This window comes from Mobula birostris, chromosome 4 (assembly GCF_030028105.1).
Source record: "Mobula birostris isolate sMobBir1 chromosome 4, sMobBir1.hap1, whole genome shotgun sequence".
NCBI classification, from domain to species: Eukaryota; Metazoa; Chordata; class Chondrichthyes; order Myliobatiformes; family Myliobatidae; genus Mobula; species Mobula birostris.
This window is the reverse complement of record NC_092373.1, coordinates 71,649,702-71,666,422: the sequence shown is the minus strand read 5'-3', so window position 1 is coordinate 71,666,422 and position 16,721 is coordinate 71,649,702. Positions and strand designations below refer to the sequence as shown.

Below are 16,721 nucleotides of genomic sequence, written 5' to 3'. Positions count from 1 at the left end.
CCAATGCATTTTATGTCTTCTGAGTTTTTCTCCACTTCTGAATCAGAATCAGTTTATGATCATTGTCTTATGGGAAGTGAAAACTGATGTTTTCCCAAATCAAGTTGTTCATGAACTTGAAGACGCCACAGTAGCGTAGCGGTTAGCACGAGCTATTACAACTCGGGGCGTCGAATTTCCGAGTTCATTTCGGGTTCCGCCTGTAAGGAGTTTGTACATCCTCGCCATGACGGCGAAGTAGCCTATCGGTTAGTAGCCTAAATGGCCATTGTAAATTGTCCTGCTTTGTGTTGGGCTGGTGTTAAATAGGTGGGCTGCTGGCCGACATAGTTTGTTGGGCTGGAGGTGCCTGTTCCTTGCTGCATCTCTCAGTAATGAAAGACATTTATGGCAATACAGTCCGCTTAATCGGTAGAATTCGATTTTTCATAAAACCTTAGCATTGTGTAATTTTGCTTCTATTTCAAGGTTCAAAAGTTCTAACAAATCCTTCAAAAGTAAGTAATGTCAATGTTCTTTGCTATCATTTCATGGTATGTGCCTGCAAATTGTTTGGTTTTATTTTAATCTATCTGATTAAAGTCATTCTATCGAAAATAGAGCATATTCTTTCATTGAAATAAAATTGTCTTTTACCTTTAACCCATAAATAGTATGTACACCATCAAGTATTAGGCTAACTATTGTTTACTTTTATAATTATTTCTAATTTGTGTGTGTTTTATTTTTGTTACTTGTACTTTTTGTTCTGTGCATTAGCAATCAAACATTGTTAATTTATGTTGAGTTACTCTTCCCTCTTGTGTCTGTGGTATCGTAATGTGCTACATATCATGTTCTTTTTCTCTGAGTGTAAAATGGAAAGCCTGTTGGGTATGCAGTGTCAGTTATGGATTGTCACAAAGTTCAAAAATCTGTCCCTTTGGGTAGGTGTGGCTTCCTAACTATATGCCTCAGGCTAGGAAAGGCCCAGTCCCATATCCCACATCACGGACCTCTGATACAGGATTTGCCATGAAAGTCTGCTATACTTGATGAGAATTCAGCAATGTTGTCAAGATTTCAGTGTTCTACAAATATTACTTTCAGGTAGGAATACATCATATAGCAGCTCTGACATTCCAGCCTCACATCCCAACCATCGATCGGCAATGCCCTTTTCCAGTGACGCAGACATGACCTGCAGGGTTTTGGCACACTGATTGGCAAGAGGACACAAACCAAGTGAGACGCTGGAAGGAAAGAGGGTCCCTAGGTTATTATCAGCGGAGTTGAGTTTCGGTAAGGAGTGGGGGTGGGGGGGTTGAGATATAGAGAAAGATACTGTGTTTTCTTTGCTTAATTTTGGCAGAAATAACGTGACATGCCAGTGACTATTAATAATTTGAAAGGATTTTCACATCATAATCCAATGGTTCTTGCTTCTAATGTTTTCAGAAATTTAAAAACTAAATTTAAGGTGATACTATTACATTTGTATAGGGTCATTGTCTTTGTTTAAAACCCTTGGATACTTTAGGGAGAACACAGAAATTAGTAGATGTTTGGAACATGCTGCCGTGGAGGTGATAGAAACAGATATGCAGCAGTATTGAAGAAGAATTTAAACAGACATATGAACTGGAAGAGTTTGACAGAACACAGACCCTATGCAAGCAGATGGGATTAGTTTATCTTGGCTTCATGGTTGGTGCAGACATGATGTATCAATGAGCCTTTTCCTGTTCTGTACTTTTCTATGTTCTATAACAGAAAACAACCCAGAGCTCCTTCAAATCACACCAGGATACACTCCAGTCAAAATGAAAATATGTGTTTTGTAACCATTGGAAAATCTGTTCCTTTCTTCACTCACATTTCAGGTAGCCACTTCACCAATCAGATCAAATTAATTTGAACCATTTTATTTTGTTTTATCTGAGCGACTATTTTTAATAAAAGCACTATTCAAGAAATTGTGGTTGGTGAATACTCAAATCCTAAAACAAATTCTGTAGTGTTTCCAACAAGATGTTCTATTGCAGGAGATGATGACCCAAATGTCTACAGAGTGGAAATGGCCTGTGGATCCCATTTCACTCACGGAATGGTGTCGGAGCCAGATAAGTCAGGTGGATATCACAAACAATCCTTTCTGTTATATCTCATGCTCAATCCACCTTTTAAATGGGAATGTTTTACAATATTTTTTCATTTTCTATTCCAGGGTCATTTCAAATTCCACTGCCCTGCAATAATTGATGGGGCAAATGAAGGATGTGGAGAGGAATGGTCCTACATGGAGGTGTACAGACACGCATTGCTCTCTGTTGAGGAACGGCAGATTTTTGAAGAGAGGCTTGTCACTCTCGCTGCTTCAAGTTACTGTGAATACAAACAGGTAAAGCAGGACTGGCATCTAACTAACTGCTAATAAATAGGGTGTTGCAAGGAATGAGACAAACCCAAACGCAGGACACAGGCACGGAGATTAAGTTAGGATGCAGACAAGGGCGTGAGCGTTGAACGGCAAGCAGGAGGGTGAGCAGGAAAGCAGAAGGCAGGTAGAACTATCTTGACACAGAACATAGAAAGGAAAGTTGCAGATGAAAACTTTCATAGCACCTAGAGATGGAGTTACACAGGTAAACCTCGGTGCTGAAATAAAATTTATAATATTCATCTTGACACGGAGAGACTGAGTTTCACTGGTAAATCTCGGCACTGAAGCAAAACGTAGAACACACAATCGTAAGCGGCCGGGAAATGTTAAATACCACACTGGCAAAACCAGTGATCAGGCAACGAGTGGATGCAAAGCTGGGGTTCTTATGCTGCAGGTCTTGATGAAAACCAGGTGTGCTGCCATCAATGGAAATTAGGAGAAAATGGGGTATTAACGGTCAGAACCATGGCACAAACAAAGGGAATTAGGAGAAAATGGGGAATCAATGGTCGGGACCATAACAATAACCTCCCCTCTACGATAGTGTCCAGGCAAACCACCAAGCTTGTCCGGATTGTCACGGTGGAAATCTCGGATGAGGGAAGGGTCCAAGATGAAGGAATGGGGAATCCAAGTGCGCTCCTCAGGACCATCTCCCTCCCAATTGACCAGCTACTGGAGACCCCTGCCTCGGTGGCGCACATTCAGTAATTGCCAGACTATGTAAGCTGGGTAGTCGTCAATGACCCAGGCAGCTGGAGGATGTTCAGCAGGAGGGCAGAAAGGGCTGACAGACACGGGTTTCATTTGGGAGTCGTGGAACGTGGGACGAATGTGCATGGATCTGGGCAGTTTGACTTTGACCACCAAGGGGTTGATGATGCTCACAATTTTGAATGGTCCAAGATAATGAGGGATGAGTTTCTTGGATTCATTCTTGAGAGATATGTCTTTTGAAGAGAGCCAAACCTTCTGACCAGACCGATAGTTGGGCACAGGAATTCAATGGTGATCAGCAATCCTCCAGTTGCGGTCAACTGAGTGGAGCTGGGCCACACGTGCATCCTTCCAGACCTTGTGGCACCGGCGAAGATGGGCCTGAACTGAAGGCACAGCGATGTTGTCTTCATGTGCAGGAAACAGAGGGGGTTGGTAGCCGAGGAAGCATTCAAAGGGAGACATTCTGGTGATGGCGCTGACCAGGGAGTTGTGGGCATACTCCACCCAAGTTAGATGGGTGCTCCAGGATGATGAGTTATTGGTGGTTATGCAGTGCAGTGCTGCTTCCAAATCCTGGTTTGCTCGTTCCATTTGACCGTTAGTCTGTGGATGGAAACCAGAAGTCAGACTTACTAAGGCTCCAAGGACTTGGCAAAAGGACTCCAGACTTGAGAGATGAATTGAGGGCCCCAGTCAGAAATGATGTCAGAGGGAATTCCATGAAGGTGGAAGACATGATAGACAAGGTCGTTGGCTGTTTCACGGGCTATAGGGAGTTTGGGAAGGGCTATGAGTGCAAGGCTTTGGAGAAACAGTCCACCACGGTGAGTACAGCAGTGTTACCATGTGAAGGGGGTAGTCCAGTCACGAAATCCAGAGCTATGTGGGACCAAGGACAGCTAGGGACAGGTAGGGGATGAAGCAACCCAGCAGGTGATCGATGGGAGGCTTTTCCGCAGGCACATACAGAACAGGCAGAGACGAAAGAGCAAGTGTTAGCATCCATGGAGAGCCACCAGAAATGTTGCTTCAGAAGGGACAGAGTTCGATCGATTCCAGGATGGCAGACAAAACAGTGAGTATGCCCCCACTGGAGACCTGAGACAGAACAGAGTCAGGCACGAAGAAGCGATTGGGGGGTCCATTGCCTGAGTCTGGTTGAGTCCGTTGGGCCTCCTTGATTATGGATTCGATCTCCCAGGTGAGGGCAGCCACAACACAGGATGGTGGAAGGATGTTCTCGGGGTTGGGAAAGCCCTCCTCGGAGACGTATTGATGGGAGAGAGCATCGGGCTTCCTGTTCTTGGAACCAGGACAACAGGTGAGTGTGAATCTGAAACGGCCAAAAGAAAATGCCCAACAAGCTTGGCAGGAATTCAGGTGTTTAGCGGTTTTGACGTATGCCAGGTTCTTATGGTCTGTCCAGACGATGAATGGATGTTCAGCTCCCTCCAGTGAGTACCTCCACTCCTCCTAGGCAAGTTTGACAGCCAGCAACTCCCGGTTCCCAACGTTGTAGTTCCTTTCGGCGGGGGATAGACGGCGAGAGAAGAAGACACAGGGATGGAGCTTTTGGTTTGGGATGGAGCATTGGGAGACAATCGCTCCCATCCCAGAGCTGGAGGCGTCAACTTCCACAATGAATTGGCAAGAGGGGTCAGGTTGGACCAGGATGGGAGCGGAAGTGAAACATCTCTTCAGCTCCGAGAAGGCTGAGTCTGCTTCGGGGGTCCAGTGAAAAGGGGTCACAGGATACGTGAGTCGAGTAAGAGGCGCTGCCACCAGGCTGTAATCCCTGATGAAGCGACGGTAGGAGTTTGCGAACCCCAGAAATCGCTGGAGTTGTTTGAGCGTCGTGGGTTTTGGCCACTCTGCCACCGCCCAGATCTTTTCGGGATCCGCCCTCACCTGCCCACTCTCAATGATGTACCTCAGGAAACTGACAGAACAGGCATGGAACTCGCATTTCTCTGCCCTAACGAAGAGCTTGTTCTCCAAAAACCTCTGAAGAACCTGATGGACATGGTGGGTGTGTTCCTGAAGACTGCGGGAGAAGATTAGGATGTCATCCAAATAAATGAAAACGAAATGGTTAATAAGGTCCCTAAGGACATCGTTTACCAGGGCTTGGAAGACGCAGGGGGCATCAGTGAGACCGAATGGCATGACCAGATATTCGAAATGACCGGGGGGGGGGAGGGGGATGTTAAAAGCTGTTTTCCATTCATCTCCCTCCCTTAGCCCCTTAGCCTGACCAGGTGATAGGCATTTCGCAAGTCCAACTTACAGAAAATTGTGGCTCCGTGAAGGGGTTCAAAAGCAGAGTTGATAAGGGGCAGGGGATGTTCTTTATGGTGATGCTGTTCAGGCCCCGATAGTCAATGCAGAGGCACAGTGAACCGTCTTTCTTCCTCACAAAGAAGAAACCTGCACCTACCGGGGAAGATGAGGGTCGGATAATGCCAGCCGCGAGAGAGTCATTTACGTAAGCCTCCATTGCTTCCCTTTCTGGTCGGGACAGGTTATACTGCCGACTGGTGGGTAGTGAGGCTCCGGGGAGATGGTCAATTGTACAATCGTAAGGGCAATGTGGAAGCAGGGAAAGAGCCCGTTGCTTGCTAAACACTTCTCCCAGATCGTGATACTCTACTGGAACCTTGGATAAGTCAGGGAGTTCAGAGGTGGACAAGGTCACGGTGACCTCCACTGGGGAAAGGGCTGATTGCGGACAAGTGGAATGGCAGAGTGAACTCCAGCCGACTATCTTCCCAGTGGGCCAGTCGCTGTGGGGGTTATGATGGCTTAACCAGAGATAGCCAAGAACTACAGGGGCTTGAGGAGAGGATATTAAATTGAATCATACCTGTTCCCAATGGTTTCCGGAGAGAAGAAGAGGTAGGGGTTCTTTGCAGTGTGTGACTTGGGCCAGTAGTCTACTGTCCAGTGCCCAGGCTTCCAGGGGTGCACACAGTGGCTCACGAGGAATTCCAGCCTGGAAGGCTAAGTTTTCATCCAAGACGTTTCCCTCAGTGCTGGAGTCCATTAGTGCTAAAAGAGGCAAGGACTGTTGGTTGTAACCCAAAGTGGCTTGAAGCTGCTTCTGGGGTCAGGGTACGGAAGGGAATGTTGTCTGGCTCACCAGGGTCCCCCCTGCTACTGGTGAGCCTTCCCTTTTGGCCGAAGGGGACAGGTAGCGCGAAATGGCCAGACTGGCTGCAATATAGACCTTCACCCGCTCTCAATCTCCGGAGTCGCTCTGCGGGGGAAAGGCGATTCCATCCCAGCTGCATGGGCTGCTCTCCCGGGGCGGTGGAAATGGCTGGGCTGGGAGCTACTCTGGGAGCAGGTGGAGGAGAGAAGCTTGTTCTGGCGGGAGGCAGTAATGAGTGCCGAGGAGTGGCCAAAGTTGGTGGACGACCAGTTCTTCCTCTATGGCGTTCTCGGAAACGATTGTCCAATCTGGTGGCCAGGGAGATCAAGGATCCAGGCTGTCGGTGTCATCTTTTGCCGCTAACTCGTCATTCATCATGTCGCTGAGAACATTCCGAAATACCCCTTGGAGTGCCTCATCGTTCCACCCGAGTCGGCCACTAATGTCCGGAACTCCACGGATATTTGGCAACACTGCATGAGCCCTGGCGGAGACTGAGTCGACGCTTGGCGGCATCTTCACCACAGACAGGGTGGTCAAAGAAATTTCTAATTTCCGTGATAAAGGTGGTGAAGGAAGAGCAGATCTCCGGTTGATTATCCCAAACACCTGTGGCCCACGCTAAGGCACTTCCCCGCAACAACCCCATGATATAAGCAATGTTTGACTTATCCGTGGAGTACGTGGATGACTGCTATTCGAACACCAAGGAGCACTGAAGAAGGAAGGCCCGGCACTTCTCCGAATCTCCAGCGTAGTGCTCCGGTTCAGGTACATGAGGCTGTCTTGGCGGGAGTGTTGCTGACACCTAGGGGGTTGCCGCTACAGGCTGGCTGGGCTGGTTAGACAGAGTTCCAGGAGTGGGTTGGGTAAACTGAGTGGATAAACGGTCCACCTGGTCACTGATCTGCGTGATGTGAGCAGACAGGGAACGGAGGTTCTCCATGACCTCCCAAAGTTGGTCATGCTGTCCCAGTAGGGAACCCTGGCTGGCGAGGGCTTGCTGAAGGGTATTCGTGTCCGCTGGGTCCATGGTGGCCAGATCGTTCTGTTGCAAGAAATGAGGCGAACTCAAGCGCAGGACAGAGGCAGGGAGATTCAGTTAGGATGCAGACGAGGGCGTGAGCGTTGAACAGCGAACAGGAGGGTGAGCAGGAAAGCAGAAGGCAGGCAGAACTATCTTGACATGGAGTGTAGAAAGGAAAGCAGCAGACAAAACCTTTCTTAGCACAGAGAGACAGAGTTACACAGGTGAACCTCGTGCTGAAGTAAAACTTAGAAAGCTTATCTTGACACGGAGAGACTGAGTTTCACAGGTAAACCTCAGAATTGAAGCAAAACGTAGAAAACACAATCCTATGCAGCTGGGAAACGTTAATTATCACATTGGCAAAACCAATGATCTGGCAACTAGTGGGTGCAAAGCCAGGGTTCTTATGCTGCAGGTCTTGATGAAAACTAGGTGTGCCGCCATCAAAGGAAATTAGGAGAAAATGCGGAATTAATGGTCGGAACCGTGGCACAAACAAAGGGAATTAGGAGAAAATGGGGAATTAACGGTCGGGACCATGACATAGGGGTCATTACTGGATTTGAGAAAGCTCGGAGCTTAGAATAATGTGAGTGTCTGAAGAAATGAGTTAATATTCAGGGAAGCTGACAGGCAATGTTTTAAAAAGGAGCCACTATTTAACATAATTTTTAAAATAATAAGCTGGGGTTCTCACAAGGGTTTCCCAGAGACTCTAACAATGAATAGGTTAACTGACCACTTTTGCTGCAAAAGAGAACCGAGGGATTACCTGATCAAAGGATTTGAAATTATAAGGAGATTTGATATGATCAATGTAGAGAAGAAATTTTCACTTGTGGAGGAATACAATTTTGGATATCTGAATACAAAGCTTTCACGAAGGAATATCATTGGAAATTCAGGAGAAACTAAAGAAAAATACGTAGTAACTGAGATCAATTCCAAAGAAGGTGAGGAAGGTGGATGAGTACATGAAAAAATGAAGATACACTGACGGGCTGACATGAAATAAACTGACAAACTTTATATGTGGAAATGATAAAACAATCGGTGTTTCGGTTGAGACCCGCCTTCAGGATTGGAAAGGAAGGGAGAAGACACCAGAATAAAAATGTGGAGGAAGGGGAAGGAGGACCAGCTAGAAGGTGATAGATGAACTGAGATGGCTGGGAAAGGTAAAGGGTTGGGGAAGGAGGACTTTCCCATCAAACGCACAGAGAAAGGGATACTGTTGTAGTGTGGCGGACTGACCCCCACTCTCAACCATCAAAAAATTGTCTCCAGCATCATCACTAACGTCATCAGTTCTGGAGATCTCCTATCCACTGCCAGTGAATTCATCGCTCCCTTACCCTGCACTGCATATTTCTAGCTCCTACCCAAAATCCACAAACCTGGGTGTACAAGTAGACCTGTTGACCCTGCCTGCTTCTGCCCGAGAGAACTCATGTCCACATACCTCAACTCCATTCTACCCACTTGGTTCAGTCCCATCCCACATATGTCTGCTACACTTCACATGCTCTTGATGTCTTCAACAACTTTCAATTTCCTGGCCCCAACCACCTCATTTTCACCATGGGCATCGATACCTCTATCCCCCATCAAGAAGGCCTTAAATCTTTCTGCAAAAAAAACCTAACCAGTTCCCCTTCACTACCACCCTCCTGGCAGAACTGTCCTCACCCTCAACAATTTCTCATTTGGCTCTTCTAAATCTCTCCAAACTCAAGTGTTAGCTATGGGTCCTAGCTGTGCCTGCCTTTTCAATGGCTACATAGTATGTTCCACTTCTCTTCCTGTGATACTTTGATGACTGCATTGATGCTCCTTGTACACCCTTGATGAGATCGTCAATTTCATCAATTTTGCCTCCAACTTCCAAACTGCTCTTCAATATACTTGGTCCATTTCTGACACCTCTCTCTTTTCTCAATCTTCCTTTCTCCATCTCTGGATACAAACCATCTCATCACAACTTTTATAAACCTACCAATTTCCACAGCTATCTTGACTATAACTCTTCTCACCCTGTCTCCTGTAAAAATGCTTCTTCTCTTTTCCCAGTTTCTTCATTTCCACTGTATTTGTTCCAGGATGAGGCTTTCCTTTCCAAGACATCAGAGATGTCCTCCTTCTTCAAAGAGCTGAGTTTCCCTTCCTCCACCATTGATGCTGCCCTCAGCTGCATCTCCTCCATTTCCGGACACCCACATCTTAACGGGGTAGAATTCCTCTTGGCTTCACCTATTATTCTCCACAATTTCCACCATCCCAACACATCTTTACCTACATCCCCACTCTCTGCGTTCTATAGGGTATGCTCCCTCTATGATTTTCGAGTCCATTCATCCCTCCCCTCTGATCTCCTTCCTGGCATACGATAAAATGCGACACAGCCTCCTCCTTATTCACCTACTCCCTTAACTTCATTCAAGGCCCCAAGCAGTCCTACTAGGTGAGACAACACTTCACCTGTGAATGTATTGGGGTCATCTATTCCACTCAGCAATCCCAATGTGGCCTTCTCTGCATTGGTGAGACCTGATGGAAATTGTGGGACAACTTTGTTGTGCACCTCTGCTACACCGCCAAAAACAGAATTTCCCTTTGGCAAAACACTTCAATTCCTATCGCCATTCCTGTTCCGAAATGTTGTTCGATGGACTCCTCTTTTGTCATGATGAGGCTGCACTCAGGGTGGAGGAGAAACAACTCATGTTCTGTCTGGGTAGCCTCCAACCTGATGGCATGAACATCAATTTCTCCTTCTGGTAAATCTTTTCCCTCACCTTTCCCTCTTAGACCATAAGACACAGGAGCAGAATTTGCCGTTTCATCCCATTAAGTCTGCTCCTCCATCTAATCATCGCTGATCCTGGATCCCACTCAACCCCATACATCTGCCTTCATTACCGTATCCTTTGATCTCCTCACTGTTCAGGAAATGATCAAATTCCGCCCTAAATATACACATGGACTTGACCTCCACTGCAGTCTGTGGCAGAGCATCCCACAGATTTTCTATTCTTTGGCTGAGAAAAATCCTCCTTACCTCTGTTCTAAAGGGCCGCCCCTCAATTTTGAGGCTGTGTCCTCTAGTTCTGGACACCCTCACTACAGGAAACATCATCTCCATGTCCACCCTATCTAGTCTTTTTAAATTTGGAACGTTTCAATGAGATCCCCCTGTGTTCTTCTAAATTCCAATGAATACCGGCCCAAAGCTGACAAACGCTCTTCTTCTATTTCCCACTTCGGCCTCTGACCTCTTCTCCTCACCTGCCTATCATCTCCTCCTGGTGCTCACTCCTACTTCCCTTTCTCTCATGATCCACTCTCCTCTCATACCACATCCCTTCTCTAGCCCTTTACCTTTGCCACCCACCTGGCTTCACCTGTCACCTTTCAGCTAGTCCTTCTTCCCTTCCCCACGTTTTTATTCTGACATCTTCCACTTCTTTTCCAGTCCTGAAGAATCTTGACCGAAACGTCAACTGTTCATTCTTTTCTATAGATGCAGCCTGACCTGCTGAGTTCCTCCAGCATTTTGTGTGTGTTGCTCTGGAATTCCAGCATCTGCAGAATCTCTTGTCTTTAAGCTTTATATCTGGATCATACACACCCAGGTATTGGTTCACTTCTGGACTGTTAATTCTGCAACATGATTCTCACCAATAGTTCTACACAGAATTGTCAGCATTTTTTATTGGTGCTCATGAATGTGCAAGTCCCAGAATGTCAGTTCCTCAGTCATGTTCTAACAAAGAATTCTGCATGGATTCTTTCAGAAGGAGCTTGTGGAATTCATAGTATGTAGATGAGAAGAACAGTTCTCTGATCTTGCATAAGGTTAGAGAAGATACAGGGTCCATAAACTGTTCAGTGGAAATTGTCGGTAGAATGAAGATATTGCATACCTTCAATGATTTGCATATTACCCTCACTAGCCCGTGGCACAGGCAGCAATCATAGATTACAACCCTGGAGGTCCTGCTTTTCAGCTTTCTACTTAGCTCCCTAAAATCTCTCTTCAGGACCTCCTCCCTTTTCCTATCTATGTCATTGGTGCCAATCTATATCATGATGGCTTCCCCTCCCCCTTTAGAATGCCATGGACCCGATCTGAAATGGTCCTGACCCTGGCACCACCTGGGGCACATACCATTTGGGTGTCTCTATCGTGTCCACAGAATCTTGTGTCTACTCATCTAACCATGGAATCCCCTATCAATACTGCAGTCCTCTTCTCCTCCATTCCCTTCTGAGCCACAGCATCAGACTCTCCTTACTTTACAGCATTCGCTACTTTATATTGTGGGGATCAGCAAAGACGATGAACCAAAAACAGGAAAGATTTAGAGAGCTTTGGGCCAAACTCAAGCAAATGAGTATCACTCTCTGGTGGAGGGGGGAGTGGGGGGGGGAATGCTCCTACACAGGATTGAAAGAAACTGCACAAAGTTGTGAACTTAGCTTCACCATGAGCACCAGCCTCTATGGCATCCAGGCCATCTTAAAGGAACGATGCCTCAAAAAGGTGGCATCTGTCATGACGGACTTTCATCACCCAGAACATGCCCCCATCTCATTGCTTCCATCAGGGAGATACAGGAGCCTGAGGGAAAACAACACAATGATTCAGGATCAGCTTCTTCCCCTCTGCCATCGGATTTCTGAATGGACAATGAGCTCTCCCTCACTACTTTTTTATTTTCATTTTTACACTTCTTACTAAGTTTAACTATTTAACATATATATTTATTGTAATTCATGGTTTCCTCTCTGTACTTATTTATTGCATTTACTGTTGCTGCAAAGACTACAAATTTCGCCACACACGCCAGTGATATTAAACCTGATCCTGATTCAGATTCTGAAATGCGATCAGTTCAGACAGATGGATTGGTTTGCATGGAGCAGTTGGACCAAAGGGCCAGTTTATGTGCTGTATCAATCAATGACTCTGTGACTCAAAGATGTGATTCCGCTGTAAATCAATGTCAGGGGAAACACAGTCTCACTCAGTGATTGTGGTATAAACCCATATGACCAAGTGTTACATACCTCGTGGGTATCTTGTGATTGCCTTATGACCATGATGTAATTGAGTATCTTGTGAGTATGATGTAATGGTCTTGTGATGGTGGGGAGGTGTAATTTTCCCACCAGGGTGAGGTCACATGATGTAATTTTCCCACCGGTGTGAGATCACATGATGGCATGTTCCCAACAGGTATACAAAGAGGATACCCTTGATGTCAAGCAGTTAATTTGTCAGTTAATTTGTTAGTTACTTTTTTATGCTGCATACTCGTCTCATGATGCAGTTTCATTTTAAAGTGGAGTTTATACATTCTATTGTAAGGTACAAAAACCTGGTGCCAGCAGTTTTGCCAATCGCTGCCAGTTTTTGTTTGTTGCACCTTTGATTTACCTTTACAGTCTAGTATTGGAGAGTGAAGACCTTAGTAGAGTACAGGAACCTGAAGGAATGAGTAAAGTTGGTGTCATTCGGTGGTTTTATAAAGGGTCGACCATATTGCATTTTCGTTCAGGAATAGTGGCCTGCATCTGAGATAACCCGTGCAAGATCAGGAAAATTTGTGCAGTGTTCACCCTCCAGGAAAAGATCCGTTCCTTTGAGCTGTTTTATTTTTTCTGTCATGAATTCTTTGGACAAGGCATCTCGCAGCTGGGATCAGCAGTAATGTCACGTCTTCGAAGCAATCAGTTTTCAGGGAAGTCTCTCCTTACTGACTGTATAAATCACTTGGACTTTCGAATTTACCACTTTAAGACTGTATTGGAATTTACCACTTTAAGAACTGTTCCAGAGTTTGGCTCTTTGTGAAATTGCTGTATAGCATTTAACTTCCGGTTAAGTTAGTTGTTTGTTTACTTTTCACTAGTGTTGAGCAGAGTTTAATAAATGTTTATGTTTGTTTATAAAACCTGACTGAATTCTATGTTCATCGTTGCCGACCACGTAAAACCAAGGAATTAATCATCAGATGAATATCACTCCAGAAATCTCTCAATATATTTAGTACTTAGCCAACTGTTTAGGTGTAACACTTCTGGGGTGGGTGAGGGGGGTGGGGTTGGGGATCTCAAGATTGTTACTGTGATAATGATTTCATGTTGCAAACTTTTAATTTGTGTGGAACATCAAAAATTATCAATACAGGAGATGCCATAACATTAATTTTGAAGAAGCACATTTAAAAGCTAAGATTACATTATTATATACAGTGGATTATCAGAAGTGTATGTCCTTAATTACTAATTTCATCATCTGTCTTTGTTTAGTGTCCTAGGTGTGGGAGTTATGTGGAATGGAAAGATGAGACGAACATATCAGTGACTTGTTCAATCTGCACGGCCAACGATGGAACCCCTTTTGAATTTTGCTGGCAATGTATGAAGAAATGGAAAGGCCCAGGTCCACGCTCGGATAAATGTGATAATGAAGGATGCATTAATGTCCAGCTGGAAACCTTGAAGAACTGTGACACAAAAACTTTACCTGACAGCAATATTCAAAATTGTCCTACAATCCGTGCTTGTCCCACTTGTGGGTTGCTGATAGAACATAAAGAAATGTGCAAATATGTCATGTGCATCAGATGCCATGTGGAATTTTGCTTTGCCTGCGTTAACACAAAGGCAATTTGCAGTAAATCATCTGAGTATTCTCTTCATTGTGCTGTACCTGTAGCCCCAAGGCAAACAAGTATTCCAGTGTGGAATCGTACTCAAGATCAAACCTCCAATCTCACTTCAGATTCCGATTCATTTGGCAGTCCAAATCCCACTCAAAATCCCACTCTAAATTTTTTTCTAAATCATATTCAAAATCCCATTCAAAATCCTGTTCAGAGTCCAACTTTAAATTCCTCTTTAAATTCTAATAGCCATCCCAAGGACGAGAGTTGTATAATTCTATGACAAAACAATCCAGATCAGAGATTGCTGAAGGTACAAAAACGCAGAATAGTCATTTAAACATTGTAATATGCCTGACCCTTTGTTCTCTTGTGCCAGATTGTTTCATTCATTGTTCCCATGGTGATGTGATCTGAGAATCCATAAGTAGCGTAAATAATTGTCATTTCATCTTCCATAAAACATGCAGCTCTGATTTAAAGTGGACTAATTCATTATGTGCATATACAGCTTAAATTCACAATATTCATGTCTCTTCATTTTTCTGCAACATTCTGTGTATAATGTGAGGAAAGCATTATTGATTTTGTTTGTATTTACTGTGTTCTTCTGCAGGTACATAGAACATAGAAATCTGCAGCACATTACAGACCCTTCGGCCCACAATGTTGTGCCAACCGTGTAACCTACTCAAGAAACTGCCTAGAATTTCCCTGCCACATAGCCCTCTATTTTTCTGAGCTGTATGCTCCCTTCTAAGAGTCTTTTAAAAGACACTATTGTGTCGGCCTCTACCACCATCGCCAGCAGTGCATTCCACACACCCACAACGTACCTCAGGCATGTTCCTTGTTCCTACATCCAAGCTCCTTAAAACTATGTCCCCTCGTGTTAGATTGCTCAGCCCTGTGAAAAAACCTCTGGGTATCCACACGGTCAACGCCTCTCATCATCTTATCAGATCACTTTTCATTCTCCGTCACTTCAAGGAGAATACACCAAGTTCACTCAACCTATTTTCATAAGGCATGCTCTCTAATCCTTGCAAATCTCCTCTGCACTGTCTCTATAGTATCCACATCATTCCTGTAGTGAGGTGACCAGAACTGAACACAATACTCTAAGTGGGGTCTAACCACTTATATAGCTTTAACATTACGTCACTGCTCTTGAACTCAATCCCACAGTTGATGAAGGCCATCACACCATACGCTTTCTTAACAGCACTGTAAACGTGTGCTGCAGTTTGACTGTCCTGTTAACACGGACCCCACGATCTCGCATATCCCCCACATAGCCAAGAGTATTACTGTACCATTAAAATTGTATTCTGTCTTCAAACTTGACCTACCAAAATGAAGTACTTCACACTTAGCTGGGCTGAACTCCATCTGCCACTTCCCAGCCCAGTTCTGCATCCTGTCGATGTCCCACTGGAATCTCTGACAGCCTTCCAGACTAGCCACAATGCCCCCAAATTTTGTATCATCAGCAAACTTACTAACCCACCCTTCTACTTCCTCATCCAGGCCATTTAAAAAATCACAAAGAGGAGGGGTCCCAGAACAGATCCCTGCAGAACACCACTGGTCACTGACCTCCATGCTGATTACGAAACATCTACAACCACCCTTTACCTTCTGTGGGCAAGCCAATTCTCAATCTACTGAGTACTTCCCGGACATAGAGTTATTCTACCTTCTTGCTTTATTAAGTTTAAAAGTATTAACATGTGCATCAATATTCAAATATCCAAAAATAGGCTGCTGCATTAAGTAGCGTGTTATCTTGAGTTGAAATATTATTAACATATATTCAACTATTTTATGATCATTTATAAAATAAAATTTATGTTGGGCAGAATTGTACAAAAAGCAATTTGGCGCACGTATTTTGTTTTGTAATTTATTTTTTATTGAATTTCATCATCAGACAAACATTTCCACAAGATGTATTTCAGAATCTGTACATATATATCATATAATCATATTTGTCACAAATCTCCACATAATATTTATCTGAGGTATATACTTATAGAAAGGAGAGGAAAGAAAGAAAAATCGAGTGAAGAAAACTAAGTACAGAGCAGGGAGTGATCTTTTTTTTTGCAACATATTCATTGACTTGTGAGACTAAAATCTGGCCTATGAGGTGTTATGTAGTTAAACCATTTTTTCAGTATGAATAAAATTGTTCCACTTTATGATTAACAGATGCTGTTATCGTCTCCATTTTGTAAATGTCCATTGTAATTTCCATGCATACATTTAAAGTTGGGCTGTGGTGACCCACTTTCTAGCACACACGAACTGCGCAGAGAGGCCGGCCCCAAAAAGGGCGCCAGGCCATCTTCACCAGCAGGGGGAAAATCCCACGCGCGGAAAGGGTCTGCAGTTATGCATTCCCCACAGCAGTCCCGCCCAGGGAGGGCGGGAACGGGAAGGCTTTAAAGCAGGTCGCAAAGTTTGAATAAATCTCTTTTATCACAACTCTAACTCACCGACTATGTGTGGTTATTTTAGCGCTGTGTGTTGCACACCACTACAGGGCTCTCCTGTGATAATCATTTCCTGGTTAGGATCTTTTTACCAGCCACCAGCAGTACATTCATTAAATATTTATCTCTTTTCAACCATTCTTGAGGTATATACCCAAAATATATGGCCTTACTCTCTAAGGGTGTTTCACATTTAAAGGTGTCTTGTAGGGCATTATGTATCCCA

At 44.6% G+C, this 16,721-nt stretch overlaps 1 protein-coding gene across 1 annotated transcript; it reads left to right on the top strand.

Moving 5' to 3' along the window:
- Positions 1 to 475: 475 nt before the first annotated feature.
- On the top strand, positions 476 to 16,479 carry LOC140196398 (E3 ubiquitin-protein ligase DDB_G0292642-like). The gene is made up of 4 exons (XM_072255530.1): positions 476 to 497; positions 2,025 to 2,111; positions 2,207 to 2,380; positions 13,642 to 16,479. The coding sequence occupies exons 2-4, from the start codon at positions 2,028 to 2,030 to the stop codon at positions 14,278 to 14,280; spliced, it is 897 nt and encodes a 298-aa protein (XP_072111631.1). The 5' UTR covers positions 476 to 497; positions 2,025 to 2,027; the 3' UTR covers positions 14,281 to 16,479.
- The last annotated feature ends 242 nt before the right edge of the window (positions 16,480 to 16,721 follow it).

Excerpts from the sequence above, each read along its gene's own strand:
- LOC140196398 (XM_072255530.1), top strand. The coding sequence starts at position 2,028 with ATGATGACCCAAATGTCTACAGAGTGGAAATGGCCTGTGGATCCCATT. Across the intron at positions 2,112-2,206 it reads GTCGGAGCCAGATAAGTCAG|GGTCATTTCAAATTCCACTG; the intron begins GTGGATATCACA and ends TTTCTATTCCAG. Across the intron at positions 2,381-13,641 it reads GTTACTGTGAATACAAACAG|TGTCCTAGGTGTGGGAGTTA; the intron begins GTAAAGCAGGAC and ends GTCTTTGTTTAG.